Source organism: Peromyscus eremicus, chromosome 18, assembly GCF_949786415.1.
Source record: "Peromyscus eremicus chromosome 18, PerEre_H2_v1, whole genome shotgun sequence".
Classification (NCBI taxonomy): domain Eukaryota; kingdom Metazoa; phylum Chordata; class Mammalia; order Rodentia; family Cricetidae; genus Peromyscus; species Peromyscus eremicus.
Window position 1 is genome coordinate 41,124,960 of NC_081434.1, and position 25,189 is coordinate 41,150,148.

Here is a 25,189-nt window from a genome sequence, read left to right on the forward strand (position 1 = left end):
CACTCCCAACCAAAGACTGAAGTTTCTTGGAACCTGTAGGGACAGGTATGCTAATTGTCTTAGGCTGCCACACATCCATTTAGGGCTCTCATAGGTTCAGGATCCTGCCGCAGTCTCACTGACTGTCAGATTGGAACAGATTTGCTAGATCTCTTCTAGGTTGACAAAACCTATTAAGCCCGTCTAATAAAATGCAGAATAGAATAGACCCTCCTGGTGGTGTAGGTAGGATGAGGAATCCCTCATGACGGTCCTGATAAGCAATGATGGGAGGAACCTCATGACTAGGTGGAGTGGATAGAGACTGCATCAGGGGCCACATGTCTCTGGTACAGAGTGATTCTGTGCAAGACTAAAAAGGTGAGAGGTGGCTGACGCTTCTCTTTTATCACAGCAGATCTCAGATTATATTGAGAAAGTTCCTCCAAATGACTGATTTACTCTTGTGAAGCTCCTCTGGGATAGATCTGACTCCTGAGACTGACAGTGAGGCAGAGATTTGAGGGGACTGGACCTGCCTGGACTGAATCTACGAAGTTGAACACAATCCTCAGGGGAGTCTTTGCCATGGAGGAGATGGGAATGGGGGGTATGCTGGGGGAAAGGCTGGGGGGCGGGAAAGGGGAGAACAAGGGAAGCGGTGGCTAATATGTAAAATGAAATTAAATTATAAAATAAAATTAAAAAATAGATATGCATATTGTATACCAAAATATAAATAAAGGCAACATACAGGAAGCCTACAGCCAACATCAAACTAAATGAAGAGAAACTCAAAGGGATTCTACTAAAATCAGGAATAACACAAGGCTTCTCACTCTCTCCAAATCTATCAATATTGGACTTGAAGTTCTAGCTAGAGCAATAAGATAACAAAAGGAGATCAAGGTGGTACAAATTGGAAAGGAATAAGTCAAACATTCACTATTTTCAGATGATGTGATAATATACATAAGTGACCCCAGAAATTCTAACAGGGAGCTCCTTCAGCTGATAAACACCTTCAGTAACATGGAAGGATACAAGATAAACAAACCAAAAAACAATCAGTAGACCTAAAATATACAAATGATGAATGTGCTGAGAATGAAATCAGAGAAACCTCCACCTTTACAAAAGTCACAGAAAACATAATATACATTGGGGCAACCTGTCTGATAAGAACTTTAAGTTTTTAAAAAAGAAATTGAAGAAGATATCAGAAAATGGAAAGCTCTCATATGGTCTTGGATAGGTAGAATCAACATAGTAAAAATGGAGATCTTACCAAAGGCAATCTTCAGATTCAATTTAATCCCCATCAAAACCCAACAAAAGTCTTCAGAGACCTAAAAAGAACAATTTTCAACTTCATATAAAAACCAAAACCCAGGATAGCCAAAACAATCCTGTACAATGAAGGCATGCCTGGCATCATCATCCCTGATCTCATGGTCTACTATAGAGCTATATTATAAAAATAACTTGGTATTGGCATAAAAATTGACACATAGATCAATGGAATTGAATCAAAGACCCTGACATTAATCCAAAGACATACGAATACCTGATTTTTGACAAAGAAGCTGAAATTATACAATGAAAAAAAGAAAGCGTCTTCAACAAATGGTGCTGGTGTACTGGCATAACTGTATGTTGACACATGCAAGAATGCAAATGGATCCATTATCTATGACCATGCACAAAACTCAAGTCCAAATGGATCAAAGACCTCAACATAAATCCAGTTACACTGAACCTGATAGAAAAGTAGCAGCACAGACACTGAGAGCACCACCTAATAAACGGGACCTCCTGCAACTGAGAAGCTCCTGTAAGGCAAAGGAAAGGGTCAACAAGACAAAATGACAGCCTACAGAATAGGAAAAGATCTTCACCAAACCCACATCTGACAGAGGGCTGATCTCCAAAATATATAAAGAATTCAAGAAACTAGACATCAAAAAACCAAAGAATCCAACTTAAAAAAAAATGGGGTACATTTCAAAACAGAGAATTCACAACAGAAGAATATTAAATGGCCAAAAGACATTTAAGGAATTGCTCAAAATCCTTAGCCATCAGGAAAATGCAAATCAAATGACACTAAGATACCATCCCACTAACAAACTCACAGCTTGAGTGAGCTCTACTGACACTGGGAGAATCTTCATAACCATGTGACTTTTTTTGAGCCCACCAATCTCTAAAATTCTGAGGATCTTCCCTGGGTGAATGTTCACTTCAGAGGTCTCATCCCTACTACTCCCCATTATCTTGATCTCATGTCTAAGCATCCTTTCTTTCTCAAATTATTGATTATTAATCTTGAGGAGGGGAAAGTCCAACCCTAGACAGCGCATGCAAAATGAGCTTTCAATTTCACTTAGATGAAGTTTCTAATGAAGCAGAGGCCTAGATTTCTGGCTTTGAAAGGAGGATCTACGTAAAGGCTTCCATTGTGAACCCAGAGGCTCCTGCAAATGGCACCTTGGTTTCAAGTCACTTTTGGGTGAGGTATGAGACAGGGATATAACAGCTATACCATGTGACATCAGTACATGGACATTCTACTGTATCCTGGAGAGCCCTGGCATTCCATGTGATGTCACCAGTGTTGTGGCAACGCCAACTGTCATTGGGGCATTTGTGCAGTGTCTCGTGTTTCACCTACAGACATGCTGACTAGACTGAACAGGATTCTTGGGAGACAGGATGGCGAGCACAGGGAGACCAAAGGGAGGCAGAAGGAAGATGGCCTTCAGTCTCCATGTCACACATCAAGAAATAAATGGTTCTGGGGAAAGCGCAGTGAGTCCTGGGAAAGGGATGGGGAGCTTCCTGAAGGAGGAAGGCTTCAGCTGATCCTTCTAGGAGTGGGGCTAAGGGGGAGGGAGAGTTTCTGAGAAGCCATGGGCCTATCCTAGTCCTCTGAGTTCTTCAAGAACAGAACAAAGTTGAGGATTTTTCAAGGTTAGTTTGGCAGAGAGCCAGAGATGGTCAAGGCTGCAGCTGTTCTGTTGAGGGCCCTCTGCTTTCCCTCTGAGTGGGAAGGAAGCACAGAGGGACTAAAGAGGTTTCAGTACCAGCCATGCACTTCACCCACACTGGATGTCTTTTGGTGTGTGTCACTAATAACAAGGAGAGTAAAGTCCTCTGGCCAGAGCTAGAGGTTCTCACAGTTTAAATAACAACCCACTAGCAGGGCAGGAGCCACCAAGTATTGCTGCATGTCAGTGATCCCTAAGGTTTCTGAGTTTCTTTCCTCTCACTCGCCAGTCCTCTTCCCTCTACCTTGAGTGCAAACTGGGACATCACTCTTCCTGTAAGTATTTGTTCTTGGTGTCAGAGGGCTCACCTGTGGATGCCCAGTTCATAGGTATTTTCAGTCATACCTTTCAATAATTGATAACTCCTTTGCTAACATCATGATGGTTAGAATGTATTCTGCTGAAGCTTTTGGCAAAAGTTTCATCATTACCTATATGATTATCATTGTTCTGACAGGACCCACATAATCCTTCACCATCCCCATACATTGTAACAGCCCTGTGGATCTTCTCTAATGTGCTTGTTCACCTTGTGGAACTGATCTTCCTTCCTCATTATCCTGAGCTAATTTCTTAGTATCCTCTATTTCTCATCTTATTAGTTAGCATTCTTCAGGATGAGAAGAGCCATTCCTGGGCAGTGTTAGGAAATTGAGTCTTGCCCTCCATACATGATGAACTATTGAATTAGAATGAACTAGATTCTAATGAATCATTGAGATCTCTGGATTGAAATGACGAGGTGCTGAAGGCCCTGCTCTGTCTCAGGGAAGGCTGCTGGAAAGAGGAGCTTGGCTTTTGGTGAATTGGGGAAGAGTTTGTTATCAGATAGGTGATGACGTTAGCAGTGACCCTAACAGTCCCTTCTCTGGAAATTCTATTGTATCCTGGAGAGTGATTGGCATCTTCTGTGAAATCACCAGTGTTGTGGCAATGCCAACTGCCCTTGAGGCATTTATTAAGAGCTCACAGGGTTCACCAATTGACATGTTGGCAAAACTGAGCACACTGATTCACATAGAAAACACTGGTTTTCTAAGCAGGAGTTGATGCCACAATTGGTACTTCTCTTAATGGGGTGCAGTAGCTGTGAACATTTGAAGCAATGGCCCTATGCAGCTTACCTGGCTTGCTAAAGAGCAGATCCAAAGTGGAGGATTTCTGAGGGCAGAGGGCCAGGAAATGTCAGGGATGCAGCTGCTGTGCTGGGACCTTTTCCAGTTCATTATGATTGGCAAATAATGCTAAAGGAGGCCCAGAACCACTAATGAGGTATCAGGGTAGCATGTTGCTACACTTTATTCTCAGTGGATTTCTGTAGATTTCATGGATATCTGATATAAATACCAGGAAGGGAAACTTTCCATCCATGTACCCAGGTCTGAGACATTCAGTTGCTTTTAGTCCAGCACACAGATTATCAGGGCTGAGAGATGCAAAGCACCAGGCAGTTCAGAACTTTCTCGCATCACATTAGGTATCTGGTGAGAATTCCAAACCAACATGACTGGTCTTGCTTATGCCTTTCAGGGACAGTGGGGTTGCAGTAGGGCCTGAGGCATATATCTATCCCTAGAGATTGGAGATAGACACATGGCTTATGGTCCCCAGTTTAAGGATATCTGCTCGGATTTTTGAGGGCTTCACTGGGTGCCATGCATTTCCTCTTCCTCAGGACTCCTCTTGGGACTCCACATGATCTCTCTTGGCCCTATGTCATTCATCTGGACAAATTCACTTGTGTTTATGTACCTACAGGGACTACTAGGAAGGCATCATCCACACCCTTCTTCCTCACTGAGCAGGAGCAACAGCTGAACCAGGTGGATAAACTGACCCTTCAGCTACAGATGATGACCAATGAGAGGAATGAACTGCTGGAACTCCTGGCCCTTTATAACAACAATGAGTTGAACAACAGGTACTCAACATGCCCTTTTCTCTGGTGACTGTCTTGAACCTACTGTGTCCTGAGTGCATCTGAGAGGCAGAACTGAAGCCTGTATGATTGAGATAGGACATAGTGTGTTCTGAATCCTCCCAATGAAAACCAGAGCTTGTGGCCTGAATCACAATCTACAGAGAGGGGCAGTAGGGTGTAAGATCACAACATGCATTTCAAGAGGCCCTGACAGGCATTGGCTTTTAGGAGATGCTCAGTGCTCTGAATTGATATTTATTTTTGCTTTTTGCTATGGCAGCAGCTTGAATGGCCTGGTGGGCCTACTCAGTCCATCTGTGTGTCACCAGAAGGCCTGGAATTCATCTCCTCTCCTCTCAGCTTGTTCCTTATACTATGAGACAATGCCACTTACCTGTGTTTCTCTGACATCCTAACTGTGTGTTTGTTTATGTGTGTGAAGTGCTCTCTAAGGGGCCCAAACATGGCAGTGGCAGGTTTTTCCCTTTTCACTTCCCTCTCCCTTGATAAACCATTAGATTACATTCCTAAATTTAGTCCCCAAAGTCCATTCCCTTTAGTGGACACTGACTCATTCTTGAAACTAAACACCAAAATCTCATAATCAAAATTCATTACTTGGCTACACTGGCTAACTGATCCAATCAGATCTCAACAACTCACCCTAGCACAGATTAACGTTTTCTTCTTAAAAACCCACTGCTGAAAAAAGCCTGCTGCTTGCTGTCTGCCTTTGCCTGATCAAGAGACATGCTCCCAATGCCATGCTTGTCCTGTGGGGTAATAAATCTCTTTGTGCTGAGGATTGTGTGTCTGAGTGTGTTCGGTACTGTCTTTGAGAGGCTTACTTACAGTGTGTGTGTGTGTGTGTGTGTGTGTGTGTGTGTCCTTCCAGATCCTGTGAGTCAGAGCTTGATAGTAGGCCTGAATATTCACATGTTTCAAAGATTTCTGGTGATGTACGTGCTGAGGCCAGGGAGCCCCACATTGAGCATCACTGCTCTCAGCTTTGTGCTCACCCTGGTGCCTCATTGGAATCCCCTTGGGAGTTTATAAAGCCATCCTCATGTAGTGCCTCCTTCATGGCACTATTGATTTTGAGTTCTGGATATCCTTGTAAGGAGAAAGAATCTCTGTTCTCAAGACAGTGGAAATGTCATTGCAGATTTCAGATAGACCCCGATCTGTGGCACAGACTCCTCAGACCCTCTTAGCTGGCTAGTCTACCCCTCCAGGCCTACTGAGGGAGCTCATGTAGTCCTGTCTCCTTCCTGGCCCTGGGACAGTGAGGCAAGTCTAATGCACATCAGGAGGTCCAGTACATAGAATTCAGGGTGTGAAATCCAGTGGGCTAGGGTAGTATAAATCAGAACCTTAATTCATGTGGTCCCTGACACCCGTGTTCATGGGGTTCTTTGCTCCTGGGGCCATGCCCTACCACAGGCTGATATCTGAGCTTGAGATGCTGAAAACACAGCATGAGAAGGAGATGTCAGATGTCAAGAAATTCCCCAAGGAGATCTGTGAGGCCTCGTACAAGTGCAAGGAGCTGAGTGAGCAGACCACCTCCTACCGGTGAGTGTCTAACTTAGATGGGACTCCAAAAATTGGTAGGGACTGCTTCTGTTAGTCTGAAGTTTCTCCAGTCCTGCCTGACCCAGCTGTCAGGAGAAATCTGTCCTACTCACCTCTGAAGTCAAATAGTCCCAAATAAACACACAGAGGTTTATATTACTTACAAACTGTATGGCCAATGGCTTAAGTTTCTTGCTAGTTAGCTCTATCATCTTAAATTAACCCATTTCTGTTAATCTATGTTTGCCACATGGCTGCTGCATGGCCAGGCTGCTGGCATGTTGCTCCTTGGGTGGCAGCTGGTATCTCCTCCACCTCTGACTTCCTTCTCTGTCTCTCCTGGATTTTTCTGCCTGGTTCCATCCTGCCTTGCCATAGGCCAAAGCAGCTTATTTATTAACCAATGCGAGAAACAAATATTCACAGCATACAGAAGACATCCCACAGCAGCTTCTCCCCTTCTACACCTTTGAACAAAGGTGGGCTGTGGTTCTAGTCTGACCTCTTAGCAAGCAGCCTGCCTCATAGCTCATGGACTTGTGCCTCCTAAACTGAGTTCTCCTAAGAGTGAAGAGTCTTAGAGCCCCCCCACCCCCAACATTTTCCTGTCAAAGTCTGGAGCTTCCAGAGAGAAAACATGGTTTGCACCATGAATGTTTGCTGTGGCTCTGGCAGGAGCTTACAGAGTTGGTTTCTATGGGAAGCGTGCATGGAATGTATTCCCATTGGGTCCTCTGTCCGCCTTAGAGCATGGTTTGACTCTACCTGCTCATGTTTCCCCAATACTGTGAACAGTTAAACACCAGAGTGTGTGTGGGGGAGGTGGAGGATCCAGTTTTCATAGGTACATGGATCCCTTTTGCTGTCAGGGTATTCAGAAGCAGTTTGAATCTATCTGGAATTTGGCTATTCTCTGGCTTTGGCCTGCACCTGAGTGATGCTGGCATGACTAATGTGGGTTCCTGCCCAGGGTCATGGGGATGGGGATGTGGGGCCTTGCAGGAATAATGGTATTAGAATCAGGAGTGCAGAAGCAGGTGGAACTCATCATCTTTGGTGATATTTCAGCACCCTCTACAGTCAGCTCCTGAGGGAATGGACTCAGCTAAAGGAAAAAGTGAGCATGTTGAAAAAGAACAACAGAAAGCTGCAGAGGGAGCATATTTTACTACAAGAATCCTGTGACGAGGCGAGGATGCTCAATGTGGAGGCCTATGGGAAGACCTATGACCTCTGGACAAAGCAGAAGCAGGTAGGTTGAAGCAGGAGGGCCAAGTTGCCCACCTGTCTAACCATACACATACATATACACACACCCATGTAACCATCTACTCACTTATCCACCTGACCCATCCCATCCAACAGTTCATTTCTGTGATCATTCACAAGTCTTTCTGGGGAGTTAGCCTCTTGGAAGGCATTGCATGACTGCCAAGGAAACCCTACTGCTCTGCTAGAAGCTGCAGTCCATCGAGGGAGACGGGTAAATCACATTTCACTCACTGATATGCTAGTATGGAAAGAGCAGTGCTATGATGGGAGCCACATAAGGAGTAGCACAGAGATCTGAGTGAGTGAGGTCAAGGGTCTGGGTCTCACTTGCTTTGCATAGGTCATATGAGATCAGAGGCAGAAACAGTATGGAAGGAGGAACATCCCCTACAAAAGCCAAACAATGGATCTATTTTAAAATTAATAAGTAGACTTCTCTTCTTTCACGGCATAGAAGTAACTTCCCAGGAAATGTCTGGGTTGTCTTACTAGCTTCACACATGGAACCTGACATTTTGATGCTCACTCTAACATGTATATGGCTGTGTTCTTAGGAAAGATCCCTTCTCATAGTTTTATAGAGTGCTGTAGTTCAGGAAAGTGCTGTGGGTGACATAGGTAGCCTCCTACTGTCTGACCTGGGCTGTTTTAATATAACATGCACTATAATCTGGTCAAAAGTTGTTGGGTAATGACAATGGGTGACTTCCATTCTCTGGTCTATCACTGCCTTCTGTGGAGGAGTCTGGGTAGGTTTTGGGAGGAGTCTATGATGGGTCAACTTGGATCTATCGGGAGGCTTCCTGTCCAGCCATCTTCCATGGGCACTTGGTCTTGTGTGGTCAAACTCAGTTGTGCAGAGGTTGTTATTTATTTGTACAATCAGTGAGTCTGGCGATAAAAACTTCCCTAGGAGGGGAAACAAGCTCAGGCCAGGGCAGAAAAGCCTGGCTGAGTCTAAGAGGCTTGTAGACAACAGGGAGGACACACTCCCTCTCCCTGTAGTACAAAAGGTGTTGCAAGATTCCAGTATTCTCCCTTGCCCTTCTGGGTTCAAGAAAGGGGTGTGTGTGTGTGTGTGTGTGTGTGTGTGTGTGTGTGTGTGTGTGCCTATGTGTTGTCTTATGTGTTTCTATGGGGTATGGGAATATGTGTTTGAGCCTCTATGTGTGTGTTCACTCACTCATGGAACAATGGAACATCTTTAACAATGATGGAGAGAGACTTAATGAGAAAGTACTGTGCCTAACCTGGTTAGTACCGCTTTTCATCAGTCAAAGAACAGATGGAGCTGCCCATCATTCTGCATGTCCACACAGTTAACAACAACAAAAGGCCACAAAATTGATGCAAGCTAACAATTTTTTCAGGTCTTTGTAGAGGCAGGATTATTTATCTGCAAAGAAATCCTCTGGAGAAAACAAAGTAATAGGGTACATGAAGGTGAGAAAGAGGTTACTGAGAGGCAGGAAAGGTGCCTGAGGGTTTGTGTCCTTCTCTGCTCTGGGTGAATGGTGGCTGACCACTGATGACTTCCCTGCATCCTGTTTTGTTCTTCTCCTCATCGCCTGCCGCCATTTTCCTTTCACCTTTGCCTAACCTTGGTTCAGCTAATCTTGACCATGGAGCTTGGCCTGGATTTTATTCTCTAAGAAATTCTGCACCGCAGAGGTGCTTGTGGCTGCATCTCAGCCCAGCAGAAGTCCCACAGCTATGCTGAGGTGTGAGGAGAGGCTGTCTCAGTGCACCCCTTAGGCTCCTCATATTCTAAAGCACCCACTCCATGTTGTGTCTGCAGCACTCAGAACCTGCTTTTATTCCAAACTTCTTCATACTGAGTTAAAATCGGCCTGATGGAAGGTTGAGAGAAATGAGAACTCTCAGACATTGCTAGTAGTGTAAGATGGTGCAGCCCTGTGAGAAGCTATATATAATTATTCAGAATGTTGAATGCAGACTCCAGTGGTCCATTGATTCCAGAATGTAAAGTAGGTGTCCTCAGAGAATAGGGTCAACAGGGTTACAGCAGGACTCATCAGAACACCTCCAGCTAGAAACTATTCAGATGCCCATCCTTCATTAGGAAAAACATACAATGTGGTCCATGGAATATTGTGAAGCATGGAATAATACATGCAATCCTTTGGATGTGAGTTAATCAACCTTCTGTTACTCAAAGAAATTCCTGACATAATCATATTACTTGGAGAAAAGGTTAATATAGACTTCTGACTTTAGACATTTTTGTTTTGTTTTGTTTTCTGAGCTCATTCCTTTGGGCCTAAATTGAGGCAACCTGTGGTTTAGAGAGCTTTTTTAGGAGGAAGCTGCCGCCCTTGGAGACACTGAGAAGCATTGAGTGAGAGCAAGGGGCTGGTCCACTGCCATCCAGTGGTCCTTTGCTGGGGAACTAAGCCTTCAATGTACAGACTTGGGAACTTGCTAGGAGAGCTTAGATTACTGGTCAAGGAACCCTGGGGTTCACCTGTCGGTGTACAGGTTTATAAGGCAAGCACTACATTGACTTATCGGTCCACTGAGTTTTTCTCCCATGTGCTAGTCTGACACACAGGCAGGCAAAACACCTGCACATATAAATTAAAAATAAAATGAAAATTATCAAAACAGAGTAAAAGAACACCATCTTCTCCACATCCCTGTGCTCAGAGTTTCCTGTGTTTTCCTGCCTATGGGCTGGAATATGAGTAGAGAGTCTGTGGGTCAATGAAAGGTCACTTTCTTCTCCATACTATCCCAGGTGATGTCCTATTACATCAGTGTTATCTAGGAAACTAAAAAAGGATGCAATGTAGTGTGCTTGTATGTATGCATCCATGTACATATATGTGTTCTCGTGTGTGTATGTGTGTGTGTGTGTGTGGGTGTGTGTGTGTGTGTGTGTGTGTCTCCATGCTTCTGTATGTTCATGGGTGCAGGAAACCCTCTCCTAAAAACACAATCTTCTAATGAGCAGGAACATCAAAGACTTGAGGAAAATCTTCAGTCCCTGCTGAAGCAGAAGGAGCTGCTCACCTGGCAAAGGGACTTGGCAGTAAAGCTGCAGCATCACTTCACTGTGTACCAGATGAGGTAGGAGCCTAGGCTTCCAGAAGCAGGTGGATCCAAGTGGGTTCACTGTACCTGGATCTCTGTCCTCTTTGAGTTTCTGTTCCATTGGCAAAGCTTCCAGCCACAGCCAGGGAAAGAACACCTCAGAGTGTCGTTACTGGCTCAGTCAACAGGAACTTATGTCCTGGAAACAATATGCTTTCTCCTTTGTCTTATGTGGATTGTGTCCCCTTCTTCCATTTTGAGACCTCTAGTATGCTCTGAGTATCTCATCTCTTTTTTTTTTTTTTTTTTTTTTTTTTGGTTTTTCGAGACAGGGTTTCTCTGCGTAGCTTTGCGCCTTTCCTGGAACTCACTTGGTAGCCCAGGCTGGCCTCGAACTCACAGAGATCCGCCTGGCTCTGCCTCCCGAGTGCTGGGATTAAAGGCGTGCGCCACCACCGCCCGGCTGAGTATCTCATCTCTTAAGTTAGATCTCTTCACAAATATTTCCATGGTAGCCAGAAACCTAGAGGGGATCATCAATCATGAAGGGAAGTGCATCCTCTTGCAACTTTATTTTTCATCAGGAACATCACTTCAGAGATGTTTCTACCCTTTGGTAGATAGCACACAGCAGCCTACTGCTGATTGCAGGCTCTCTGCACTGTTTATCAGTTTCTCATGACAAGATTTACACTGGTCATAAACAGAGTAGGAGTTGACAATTTAATCCCATGCAGGGGTCTGAGCTTTAGGAATAATCAAAGGCTATTCTGCATTGCTGTATAGGCTCCACTAGAAGGCAGGCATAGAGTTTTCCAGGAAGTTCACATTCACCTGGTATCTAATCAAGGTCAGCTGCATCTATCCTGACCTGTGCCTCAGACCTTCTCATACTTATATTTCTCCAAAATGATGTCTTTGGACTGTTGGAGAAATATGCTGTTTTTTCTAATCCAGCACGGTGTGTATTTTCCAGTTCAACTTCTAGCAGTTTTTAAAATCTGAGAAAAAAATCTTGCCCAGGACCTCTCTGACCCTTTTCCCTTGGGGAAGCAGGGAATTAACTCAGCTGAAAGGTACTGCTTGATTGTCTAGCTTAGTAGATCTAGTTGGGGCTCAAAAGCTGACATGGCAGGTCCCCACCGCCCCCATGGACTTCTGCTCTTGCTGCCTTCTTCCCTTAGGTTTGAAAACCTCCAGCAGGAACGGAGCAGACTACAGTCCAGGATAATAGCTTCCTGCACATGGAGCTGCTGAAGCAGAAATACTATGTCCCAGGCAAGTAATCCACCATTGAGCCCCATCTCCAACAGCAGGGTGTTCATGGGGTGTGTTTCCTTCCTTAACTTTTGTTTACTACGGATGAATAGGCCCTGATTTTCTTGCCAGTGGCACAGCAAAACTGTTTCTGAATCATATTTTTCTAATGATTTTCCATAACAGCACCTGTTAAGAAGAATGAGAAGGCAAGAAGCAGCCAGGACACCTTGAAGGCATGACATTCTACACTCCAGGTTCAAGGCCTCCTCAGAAAATGCCACCTCTTTTCAGCTTTGAACTCACTAGTGATGCAAATATCAACCTACCATCAGGGGATCCAGCCATAATCTGATCCACATCTGTTGGCTCACTATCCCCAGAGAAAAGTTTGTGTCAGAAATAAGTCTAAGATACAGAGAACACAAAATAAATTACTAAAAACCCTGAGTCCATATGTGATGGGAAATCTGACAAGAAAGACTGTGTTAATGTCACATTGCCATCCAGACAGACCACACCAAAAGCATAAGATCCTCTCTAATGCAGTGCTGATGCTGACGCCATGTCATGGGCAAGTGTTGCTGAAGATAATTCTCTACAGAGAATAAGCCAGTTCCTCATCGCTCTTGCTCTTCCATAATGAAATTCCAAAGAAAGTTGTAATTTCCACAATTTTTTTTGTTTTATATCTTGGGATATTTATGCTTTGGTTTTTGGTTTTCTTCATTTTCATTTAAGGTTGTGTTAATTTTTGTTATTGCTTTTATCTTGTCATTGTTTTAATAGTTTGCTAAGGCTATACACTGTATATAATGATGCTGTTTGAAAGCCCCCATTGAGTAAAATGAATGTATTTTATGAATAAAATAAATTTCAAACTGTTCACTCTAAGACTCTTCTTTAGTCAGATGAGGTTTCACACTCCTGTAAACCCAGAACTCACAGGCTTGTACTTATCTCAGTAAGTTCCAGGAAGCTCAGGCTGCACAAGGATTTTCCATTCATGAGCCTCAGGGATACACAGAAGGATTGCACCTGGATGTGGATGGCATAGCCTGCTCCATGTATACCCACTACATAATAGAGAAAAACTAGATGTATTGTATGCTTGAGGTCATATATTTAGCTACCAGTAAAATGTGGTACACTATACACACATGTTCATGAAATCATAATGTACACCAAATTAAAGGGAAACACAAGTATATTGATCCAGGCATTTCCAGAAATAAGAATAAATTAAAATTGTATAAAAGAAATAAAGAAATGAAAAGCATTCTGCCTCTGGTTTTCTTGAAATATAACATGAGTGATATCCGAACAGCAGAGATAATTCCTTTAATGCATGTTGGGATATTTTGTGGTGCTTTTCTTTATACTTCTGGTGTTTTGCCACCATGTACATGCAATTCCCACAGGGGCCAGGTGAGGGCAGAGTCCACCTGGAATTTAAGTTAAAAAGGTTTGTTAGGTGTCCTGTGGCTCTTCTGAGATAGCAATAAATGCTCTTAATGGATGAGCCATCTCCACAGTCCCTGCAATTGACCTTGGTCCTCCCAGCCATGTGTGCTGTTTTAGTTCGATTGGTTCACTCCCAACCAAAGACTGAAGTTTCTTGGAACCTGTAGGGACAGGTATGCTAATTGTCTTAGGCTGCCACACATCCATTTAGGGCTCTCATAGGTTCAGGATCCTGCCGCAGTCTCACTGACTGTCAGATTGGAACAGATTTGCTAGATCTCTTCTAGGTTGACAAAACCTATTAAGCCCGTCTAATAAAATGCAGAATAGAATAGACCCTCCTGGTGGTGTAGGTAGGATGAGGAATCCCTCATGACGGTCCTGATAAGCAATGATGGGAGGAACCTCATGACTAGGTGGAGTGGATAGAGACTGCATCAGGGGCCACATGTCTCTGGTACAGAGTGATTCTGTGCAAGACTAAAAAGGTGAGAGGTGACTGACGCTTCTCTTTTATCACAGCAGATCTCAGGTTATATTGAGAAAGTTCCTCCAAATGACTGATTTACTCTTGTGAAGCTCCTCTGGGATAGATCTGACTCCTGAGACTGACAGTGAGGCAGAGATTTGATTGTAAAGAAATTTATCCCCTCGCTCTCCAGACTGGAGCTGTCCCCTGGTATTCCATGTGATGTCACCAGTGTTGTGGCAACACCAACTGTCATTGGGGAATTTGTGCAGTGTCTCGTGTTCCATCTACATACATGCTGACTAGACTGAACAGGATTCTTGGGAGACAGGATGGCGAGCACAGGGAGACCAAAGGGAGGCAGAAGGAAGATGCCCTTCAGTCTCCATGTCACACATCAAGAAATAAATGGTTCTGGGGAAAGCGCAGTGAGTCCTGGGAAAGGGATGGGGAGCTTCCTGAAGGAGGAAGGCTTCAGCTGATCCTTCAAGGAGTGGGGCTAAGGGGGTGAGAGTTTCTGAGAAGCCATGGGCCTATCTAGTCCTCTGAGTTCTTCAAGAGCAGAACAAAGTTGAGGATTTTTCAAGGTTAGTTTGGCAGAGAGCCAGGGATGGTCAAGGCTGCAGCTGTTCTGTTGAGGGCCCTCTGCTTTCCCTCTGAGTGGGAAGGAAGCACAGAGGGACTAAAGAGGTTTCAGTACCAGCCATGCACTTCACCCACACTGGATGTCTTTTGGTGTGTATCACTAATAACAAGGAGAGTAAAGTCCTCTGGCCAGAGCTAGAGGTTCTCACAGTTTAAATAACAACCCACTAGCAGGGCAGGAGCCACCAAGTATTGCTGCATGTCAGTGACCCCTAAGGTTTCTGAGTTTCTTTCCTCTCACTCGCCAGTCCTCTTCCCTCTACCTTGAGTGCAAACTGGGACATCACTCTTCCTGTAAGTATTTGTTCTTGGTGTCAGAGGGCTCACCTGTGGATGCCCAGTTCATAGGTATTTTCAGTCACACTTTCAATGGTTGATAACAACTTTGCTAACATCATGATGGATGGAATGTATTCTCCTGAAGCTTTAGGTAAAAGTTTCATCTTTACCTATTTTACTTATCATTATTCTGACAGGAACCACATAATCCTCCACTATCCTCATATTGTAACTACCCTGTGGATCTTCTCTGATGTGCTTATTCACCTCGTGGAACTGATAGCGAGCACATCCGTTGTGCTTCCATATTATACTGAGTTAAGTTCTTAGCATCCTTATTTCTCATCTTGTTAGTTAGAGATCATCAAGATGAGAACAGCCATTCCTGGCACAGTTTGGAAAATGAGTCTTGCCCTCCATACATGATGAACTATTGAATTAGAATATACTAGATTCTAATGAATCAGAGAGATCTCTGGATTGGAAGGAGGAGGTGCTGAAGGCCTTCCCCTGTGTCTCAGGGAAGGCCCCTGGAAAGGGCAGCTTGGCTTTTGGTGAATTGGGGAAGAGCTTGTTATAAGATAGGTGAAGGCTGTTGGCAGTGACCCTAACAGTCCCTTCTCTGGAAATTCTGTTGTATCCTGGAGAGTCCTTGGCATCTTTTGTGAAATCACCAGTGTTGTGGCCATGCCAACTGCCCTTGAGGCATTCATTAACTGTGTATAGGGTTCACCAATCAGCAACAGCTGAACCAGGTGGATAAACTGACCCTTCAGCTACAGATGATGACCAATGAGAGGATTGAACTGCTTGAATTCCTGGCTCTTTATAACAACAATGAGTTGAACAACAGGTATTCATCTCGCCCTGTTCTCTGGTGACTGTATTGGCCCTACTGTGTCCTGAGTGCATCTGAGAGGCAGAACTGAAGCCTGTAGGAGTGAGATAGGACAAAGGCTGTTCTGATTCCTCCAAATGAAAACCAGAGCTTGTGGCCTGAATCACAATCTACAGAGGGGCAGTAGTGTGTAAGATCACAACATGCATTTCAAGAGGCCTTGACAGACATTGGCTTTTAGGAGTTGCTTGGTACTCTGGGTTGAGTGTTTATATTTGAGTATTTATTTTTTTTATTTTTTATTTTTATTTTTATTTTTTATTTTTTACTTTATTGCTTTTTGCTCTGGGAACAGCCTGAAAGGCCTTGTGGTCCTACTCGGTCCATCTGTGTGTCTGGAAGGCCTGGATTTCATCCCTGCTCCTCTCTAGTCTTGTTCCTTTTACTATGAGACAATGCCCCCTACCTGCATTTCTTTGACATCCTAACTGTGTGTGGAATTATGTTTGTGAACTGCTCTCTAAGGGGCCCAAACGTTGGAAACATGGCAGTGGCAGGTTTTTCCCTTTTCACTTCCCTCTCCCTTGATAAACCATTAGATTACATTCCAAATTTAGTCCCCAAAGTCCATTTCCTTTTGTGGAGTCTGACTCATTCTTGAAGCTAAACACCAAAGTCCAACAATTTAAATTCATTACCTGGTTACACTGGCTAACCTGTCCCTTCAGAGCTCAACAATTTACCCAGCACAGACTTAACCTTTTCTACTTAAAACCCCACTGTTAAAAAAGCCTGCTGCTTGCTGTTTGCCTTCGTCTGATCAAGAGACAGGCTCCCAAACTATGCTTGCCCTGCTGGGTTAATAAATCTCCTTTTGCTGAGGATTGGGTGTCTTTGTGTGTTCTGTATTGTCTCTGAGAGGCTCACTTACAGTGTGAGTGAGTGTGTGTGTGTGTGTGTGTGTGTGTGTGTGTCCTTCCTGATCCTGAGAGACAGAGCTTGATAGTAGGCCTGAATATTCACATGTCTCAAAGATTTCAGGTGATGTAGGTGCTGAGGCCAGGGAGCCCCACATTGAATATCACTGCTCTCAGCCTTTGTGCTCATCCTGGTCCCTCATTGGAATCCCCTTGGGTGTTTATAAAGCCATCCTCATGTAGTGCCTCCTCCATAGAAATACTGATTATGAGTTCTGGGTATCTTGTAAGGAGAAAGAATCTCTGTTCTCAAGACAGTGGGAATGTCATTGCAGATTTCAGATAGACCCCATTCTGTGGCACAGACTCCTCAGATCCTCTTAGCCAGCTAGTCTGCCCCTCTAGGTGTACTGAGGGAGCTCATGTAGCGCTGTCTCCTTCCCTTTTGACACTCAGCCTTTCCTGGGTGGCAGCTGGCATCTCCTCCACATCTGACTTTCTTCTCTGACTCTCCTGGATTTTTCTGCCTGGCTCCATCCTGCTTTGCCATAGGCCAAAGCAGCTTATTTATTAACCAATGGGAGCAATACATATTCACAGCATACAGAAAGACATTCCACAGCAGCTTCTCCCCTTCTTCACCTTTGAACAAAGTTGGGCTGTAGTTTTAGCCTGTTTACCTCTTAGCAAGCAGCCTGTCTGATAGCTCTTGGACTTGTGCCTCTGAAACTGAGTTCTCCTAAGAGTGAAGAGTCTGAGAGCCCCTCCTAACATTTTCCTGTCACCTTCTGGAGCTTCTAGAGAGAAAACATGGTTTGCACCATGAATGTTTTCTGTGGCTCTGGCAGGAGCTTACAGAGCTGGTTTCTATGGGAAACATGGAATGTATTTACATCGGGTATTTTAACCCCTCAGAGCATGGTTTCCCTCTACCTGCTCATGTTTTCTCAATACTGTGAATAGGGAAGCACCAGGGTGTGCGATGGAGAGGTAGGAGATCCAGTTTTCAGAGTTACATGGATCCCTTTTGCTATCAGGGTATTCAGAAGTAGTTTGAATCTTTCTGTAATTTGGCTATTCTCTGGCTTTAGTCTGCACCTGAGTCATGCTGGCATGGCTAGTGTGCGTTCATCCCAGGGATCTGGGGATGGGGACATGGGACCTTGCAGGAAGGATGGTATTAGGAGGCAGGAGTGGCAGATGGAGGTGGAGCTCATCATCTTTGGTGATATTTCAGCACCCTCTACAGTCAGCTCCTGAGTGAATGGACTCAGCTTGAGGAAAAAGTGAGCATGTTGAAAGAGGACAACAGAAAGCTGCAGGGGGAACAGATTTTACTACAAGAGTCCTGCGAGGAGGCGAGGAGGCTCTGTGAGGAGGCCTATGGGAAGATCTATGATCTCTGGACAAAGCAGCAGCAGGTAGGTTGAAGCAGCAGGGCCAAGCCCCCACTTGTCTAACCATACACACACATATACACACACCCATGTAACCATCTACTCACTTATCCACCTGACCCATCCCATCGAATTGTTCATTTCTGTGATCATTCACAAGTCTTTCTGGGGAGTTAGCCTCTTGGAAGGCACTGCATCACTGGCAAGAAAACCCCACTGCTCTGCTAGAAGCTGCAGTCCATCAAGGGAGATGGGTAAATCACATGTCACTCACCAATATGTTAGTATGGAAGGAGCGGTGCTATGATGGGAGCCACTCAGGGAGTAGCACAGAGATCTGAGTGAGTGAGGTCAAGGGTCTTGTTCTCACTTGCTTTGCACAGGTCATATGAGATCAGAGGCAGAAACAGTATGGAAGGAGGAACGTCCCCTACAAAATCCAAATGACCGCGTCTTGTGGACGTCTTTTTGGGTGTCATATGGCATTTTACCCTCTTGTTCCCCGACTGCCATGGTGTTCTCTTTACCTGGTCAACCTCTTGGTTCACACTGACAGAAACTTAAGTAACAGTTTGTCAATACAGTTTTCTGTGAGCCAGTTCTCCCATCCTGGATCTTACACTCAGAAGCTCACTGGATTACCAGGGATGTGGCAAGGGCTTATGACAGATGGGCATCATGGTGGCAGATTTGAGATTTTAAGAGAATTATTTCTCCAATTGCACCAACTTAGCCTGCAGAAGCACAGCATGCTTCCCCAGGCATGTTTAGTCTCAAAATGATGGAAAGCAGAACTGTGGGTCTCACTTGAAACAGTTAGTGTGAGGAGTCTAAATTCAACTGGTAATGTCATCCTCAATAGGTTGATGTCCTCCTCATTGTGTTTTGTTCACTTATGATTTCATGTGTGTGTGTGTGTGTGTGTGTGTGTGTGTGTGTGTATGCGTGTGTGTTGTATGCAAGCTTGAGGGTGCACACATTAGTGAGTTTGTTGGAAGGCCACATCAAGTGACCTCTGTTGCTTTCTCCCTTATTCCCTTTAGCCTGGGTCTCTCACTGAACCTGAAATTTTCTCTTCTGCCTAAGCTGGATAGCCACAGATCTTTGAATCTCCTGTCTCCTCACAGTAGAGCTTCATGTCTTTTTCTGTCTCATCTCATTGTAAATGATTCATTTGGTCAGAAAAAGAACTGACTTGTTGGTTTCTCTTAATTTTTATACATTTTTATTACTTTGAAATTAATGCATTTTGTAATAAATAGCAAAAATCAAACAATGGAGCTATTTGAAAAATCAACATAGACTTTTCTTTCACAGCATAGAGGTAACATCCCAGGATATTTCTAGTTTGTCTTACTGGCTACACAATATGGAACCTGATATTTTGATGCTCACTCTATCATGTATATGACTGTGTCTTAGGACAGATTCCTCCTCATAGTGTATAAAGTGCACATTTCAGAAAAGTGCTGTAGGTGACCTAAGTAGCCTCCTAGTGACTTCCTTGGGACTGTTTTCATATAATATGCACAGTAATCTGGTCAAAAGTTATTGGGTAAAGTAATGACAATTGGTGACTTCCACTCTCTGGTCTATCACTGCCTTCTGTGGAGGAGTCTGGGTAGGTTTAGTAGGAGTCTATGATGGGTCAACTTGGATCTGTCGGAAGGCTTCCTATTCAGCCATCTTCCATGGGCACTTGGTTTTGTGTGGTCAAACTCAGTTGTGCAGAGGTTGTTACTTTTCTGTTCAATCAGTGAGTCTGGTGATAAAAACTTCCCTAGGAGGGGAAATAAGTTCAGGCCAGGGCAGAAGAGCCTGGATGGGTCTGAGTCTTGTAGAAAGCAGGGAGGACCCACTACCACCCCCTAGAGTAGAAAAGGTGCTGTAACATTCTAGTCTTCTGCCTTGCTCTTCTGGGTTCAAGAAAGGAGTGTGTGTGTGTGTGTGTGTGTGTGTGTGTGTGTGTGTGTGTGTGTGTCTGTGTGTTGTCTTTATGTGTATCTATGTGGGTATGAGAATATGTGTTTGAGCCTCTATGTGTATGTTCACTCACTCATGGAACAATGGAACATCTTTAAGAATGATGCAGACAGACATCAATGTGAAAGTACTGTGCCTAACCTGGTTAGTACTACTTTGCATCAGTCAAAGAACTGACGGAGCAGCTCATCATTTGGCATACCCATAAAGCTAACAACAAGAAAAGACAGAAAATTGATGCAAGGTAAAAGTTTTTCAGGTCTTTGTAGAGGCAGAATTATTTATCTGCAAAGAAATCCTTTGGAGAAAAACAAAGTAATGGGGTACATGAAGGTGAGAAAGAGGTTACTGAGAGGCAGGAAAGGTGCCTGAGGGTTTGTGTCCTTCTCTGTTCTGGGTGAATGGTGGCTGACCACTGATGACTTCCCTGCATCCTGTTTTGTTCTTCTCCTAATCGCCTGCCGCCATTTTCCTTTCACCATTGCCTAACCTTGGTTCAGCTAATCTTGACCATGGGGCTTGGCCTGGATTTTATTCTCTGAGAAATTCTGCACTGCAGAGGTGCTTGTGGCTGCATCTCAGCCCAGCGGAAGTCCCACAGCTATGCTGAGGTGTAAGAGGCTGTCTCAGTGCACCTCTTAGGCTCACCATACTCTAAAGCACCCACTCCATGTTGTGTCTGCAGCACTCAGAACCTGCTTTTATTCCAAACTTCTTCATACTGAGTTAAAATTGGCCTGATGGAGGGGTGAGAGAAATGAGAACTCTCAGACATTGCTAGTAGTGTAAGATGGTGCAGCCCTGTGAGAAGCTATATATAATTATTCAGAATGTTGAATGCAGACTCCAGTGGTCCATTGATTCCAGAATGGAAAGTAGGTGTCCACAGAGAATAGGGGACAATAGGGTTACAGCAGGACTCATCACAGCACTCCCAACAAGAAACTATTCAGATGCCCATCGTTGATGAGTGAAAACATGCAATGTGGTCCATGGAATATAGTGAAGCATGGAATAATACATGCAATCATTTGGCTGAGTTAGTCAACCTTCTGTTACTTAAAGAAATCCCTGACACAATCATCTTACTTGGAAGAAATGGTAACATAGACTCCTGATTTTAGAGGTTTTCTAGTTTTCTGAGCATGTTGCTTTGGGCCTAAATTGAGGTAACCTGTGGTATAGAGAACTTTCATAGGAGAAAACTGCCCTCCTTGGAGGCACTGGGTAGCACTGAGAGAGAGCAAGGGGCTGGTCCACTGCCATCCAGTGGTCCTGTGCTGGGGAACTAAGCCTTCAATGCACAGATGGGGAACTTGCTAGGAGAGCTTGAATTACTGGTCAAGGAACCCTGGGGTTCACCTGTCTGTGGACAGGTTTATAAGGCAAGCACTACATTGACTGATCTGCACACTGAGTTCTTCCAGAGCACCAGGCATGCATGTGTTATACAGACACACAGGCAGGCAGAACACCTGCACATTTAAAGTAAAAATGAAATGAAAAAATATTAAAACAGAGTAAAAGTACACAATCTTCTCCCCATCCCTGTGCTCAGAGCATCCTGTGTTTTCCTGACTCTCAGCTGGAATATGGGTAGAGGGAGTGTGGGTTAAGGAAAGTTAACTTCTCCATAGTGTACCAGGTAGTCTCTTCTTACCTTAGTGTTATCTGGGAAACTAAACATAGATGTAATGTAGTATGCATCCACATATATGTGTGTGCTCAATTGTGTGTGTGTGTGTGGTGTGTGTTTGTGTATGTGCATGTGTGTGTATGTACAGGGGTGCAGGAAACCCTCTCCTAAAAACACAATCTTCTAATGAACAGGAACATCAAAGACTTTAGGAAAATCTTCAGTCCCTGATGAAGCAGAAGGAGCTGCTCACCCGGCAAAGGGACTTGGCAGTAAAACTGCAGCAACACTTCACTGTGTCCCAGATGAGGTAGGAGCCTAGGCTTCCAGAAGCAGGTGGATCCAAGTGGGTCCACTGTACCTGGATCTCTGTCCTCTTTGAGTTTCTGTTTGATTGGCAATGCTCCCAGCCACAGCTAAGGAAAGAACACCTTGTCGTTACTGGCTCAGTCAACAGGAACTTATGTCCAGTAAGCAATATGGTTTATCCTTGGTCTTATGGGGATTGTGTCCCATTCTTCCCTTCTGAGACCTATAGTATCCTCTGAGTATCTCATCTCTTAGATTAGATCTCCCCACAAATATTCACATGGTAGCCAGAAACCTAGAGAGGGTCATCAATCATGAAGGAAAGTGTGTCCTCCTGCAAATTTATTTTCCATCAGGAACATCAAGTTTAGAGATAAGTTTCTACCCTTTAGCAGATAGCACACAGGAGCCTACTGCTGATTGCAGGCTCTCTTCACTGTTTATCAGTTTCTCATGAGAAGATTTACTCTGGTCATAAACAGAGTAGGAGTTGACAAGCTAATCCCATGCAGGGGTCTGGGCTGTAGGAATCATCAGAGCCTTCTCTGCATTGCTGTGTAGGCTCCACTAGAGGGCAGGCATAGAGTTTTCTAGGAGGTTCACATTCATCTGGTATCTAACCAAGGCCAGCTACATCTTTCCTGACCTGTGCCTCAGACCTTGTCATACTGATATTTCTCCAAAATGATGTCTTTGGACTGTTGAAGAAACATGCTGTTTTTTCTAATCCAGCACAGTGTGTATTTTCCAGTTCAACTTCTAGCAGTTTCTAAAATTTGAGGAAAAAATCCTGCCCAGGTGTTCTCTGACCCTTTTCCATTGGTGAAGCAGGGAATGAACTCAGCTGAAAGGTAATGCTGATTGTCTAGATGAGTAGAGCAGATGGAGGCTAAAAGCTGACATGGAGGTTCCCCCCACCATGACCTGGCTTGTCTCTCAGCTGCCTTCCTTCCCTAGGTTTGAAAACCTCCGGCAGAAACTGGAGCAGACCACAGTACAGGATGAGAGACTCCTGCAGTTGGAGCTGCTGAAGCAGAAACACTATGTCCCAGGCAAGTCAGCCACCATTGAGCCCCATCCCCAACAGCAGGGTATTCATGGGGTGTGTTTCCTTCCTTAACTTTTGTTTACTAGAGATTAATAGGTCCTGATTTTCTTGCCAGTGGCACAGCAAAACTGTTTCTGAATCATATTTTTTTTAACTGATTTTCCCTATAGCACCTGTTAAGAGTACTGAGAAGGCTGGAGGAAGCCAGAAACACCTTGAAGGCATGACATTCTACACTCCAGGTTCAAGGCCTCCTCAGAAAATGCCACCTCTTTTCAGCTTTGAACTCAATAGTGAGGCAAATATCAATCTACCATCAGGTGATCCAGCCATAATATGATCCACGTCTTTTGGCTCACTATCCTTGGAGAAAAGTTTGTGTCAGAAATAAGTATAATATCCAGAGAACACAACACAAATTACTAAGAACCCTGAGTCCATATGTGATGGGCAAGTGTTGCTGAAGATAATTTACTACAGAGAATAAGCCAGTTCTTCACCTCATTTGCTCTTCCATAGTGAAATTCCAAAGGAAACTGAAATTTGTTTGTTTTTTTTTTGTTTGTTTTATTTCTTGGGATATTTATGCTTTGGTTTTGTGTTTTCTTCATTTTGTTTAAGGTTGTGTTAATTTTTGTTATTTCTTTTGTTCTTATCATTGTTTTAATAGTTTGATAAGGCTATACACTGTATATATCGATGCTGTTTTGAAAGCCCACATTGAATAAAATGAATGTATTTTTATGAATAAAATTAAATTTCAACCTTTTCACTCTAAGACTCTTCTTTAGTCAGATGAGGTTTCACACTCTTGTAAACCAAGAACTCACAGGCTTGTACTTATCTCAGTAAGTTCCAGGAAGCTCAGGCTGCACAAGGATTTTCCATTCATGGGTCTCAGGGCTACACAGGGGGATTGCCCCTTGGATGTGGATGGCATAGCCTACTCCATGGACACCCACTACATAATAGAAAAACTAGATATATTGTATATTTGAGGTCGTATATTTAGCTACCAGTAAACTGTGGTACACTGTACACACATGTTCAAGAAATCATCATGTAGACCAAATTAAAGGGAAACAAAAATATTTTGCTCCAGGCTTCTCTGGAAATGAGAACATTCATTAAAATTGTATAAACAAAATCAGGAAATGAAAATCATTCTGCCTCTGGTTTTCTTGAAATATAACATGAGTGGCAACTGAACAGCAGAGATCATTTCCTGCATAACATGTTGGGACTTTTTTTTGTGATGCTTTTCTTTAGACCTATGGGTGTTTTGCCACCGCGTACATGCAATTCCCACAGAGGCCAGGTGAGGGCAGATTCCACCAAGAATTTAATTTAAAGAGGTTTGTTAGCTGTCCTGTGGGTCTTCTGAGATAGCAATAAATGCTCTTAATGGATGAGACATCTCTCCAGTCCCTGCAATTGACCTTGTCCTCCCATCCATGTGTGCTGTATTAGGTGAATTGGATCACTCCCCATCAAAGACTGAAGTTTCTTGAAAACTGTAGGGACAGGCATACTAATTGTCTTAGGCTGACACACATCCATTCAGGGCTCTCTCATAGGTTCAGGATCCTGGCCCAGTCTCACTGACTGTCAGAATGGAACAGATTTCCTAGATCTCTTCTAGGTTGACAACACTTATTAAGCCTGTCTGATGAAATGCAGAATTGAGAAAACCCTCCTGGGGATGGAGGTGGGATGAGGAATCCCTCATGATGGTCCATATAAGCAATGTTGGGAGGAAATTATGACAGGGTGGAGTGGATGGAGGCTTATTCAGGGGCCACATGTCTCTGGTGCAGAGTGATTCTGTGCAATTTATAACTGAGATAAGGCTGTTGTGAGGCCCAAACTACTCTAAAAGTTCTATACATGTCTGGTGTATTGGTCAAGATTCTGTGGGGTAACAACTTATAGAATGCATTTCTATATATACAGAAGGCTATTTTTTAGAATGACTTAGAAGCTTTGGTCCAGCTAATTTATCACTGGCTGGCTATGATGGCAAAGTCCAAGAATCCAGTAGTTGCTCAGTCCACTACGCTTGATATCCTAACCCATCAGTAGTATAGTCTGGAATC

General features: G+C 43.9%; 2 protein-coding genes and 1 long non-coding RNA gene across 7 annotated transcripts in view; 2 read left to right on the plus strand and 1 right to left on the minus strand.

The window, feature by feature from the left end:
• Positions 1-2,568: 2,568 nt before the first annotated feature.
• Positions 2,569-12,558, plus strand: LOC131895311 (disks large homolog 5-like). Of its 5 annotated transcripts, none has more exons than XM_059245755.1 (7): positions 2,570-2,790; positions 4,788-4,950; positions 6,394-6,525; positions 7,594-7,777; positions 10,772-10,887; positions 12,036-12,129; positions 12,295-12,558. In XM_059245755.1, exons 1-6 carry the CDS (start codon positions 2,658-2,660, stop codon positions 12,106-12,108), a joined length of 801 nt encoding a protein of 266 aa, XP_059101738.1. In that variant the 5' UTR covers positions 2,570-2,657; the 3' UTR covers positions 12,109-12,129; positions 12,295-12,558. The 5 variants fall into 5 exon arrangements, 4 of the variants coding, with proteins under 4 accessions (XP_059101738.1, XP_059101739.1, XP_059101740.1 ...); XM_059245756.1 differs by having other exon boundaries at positions 2,576-2,697; XM_059245757.1 differs by lacking the exon at positions 2,570-2,790 and adding an exon at positions 3,214-3,304.
• An 872-nt stretch (positions 12,559-13,430) lies between these two features.
• The window catches only part of LOC131894861 (uncharacterized), a 34,661-nt gene continuing 22,902 nt past the window's right edge, over positions 13,431-25,189 (minus strand). The window contains exon 3 of the long non-coding RNA XR_009375044.1: positions 13,431-22,152. This is a non-coding gene — a long non-coding RNA (uncharacterized LOC131894861). The remainder of the gene's footprint in view (positions 22,153-25,189) is intronic.
• LOC131894860 (girdin-like) overlaps positions 14,316-25,189 on the plus strand; it is a 57,500-nt gene continuing 46,626 nt past the window's right edge. Inside the window, exon 1 of the mRNA XM_059245184.1 lies at positions 14,316-14,469. Coding sequence (XP_059101167.1) covers positions 14,337-14,469 — 133 coding nt within the window. The 5' untranslated portion in view covers positions 14,316-14,336. The remainder of the gene's footprint in view (positions 14,470-25,189) is intronic.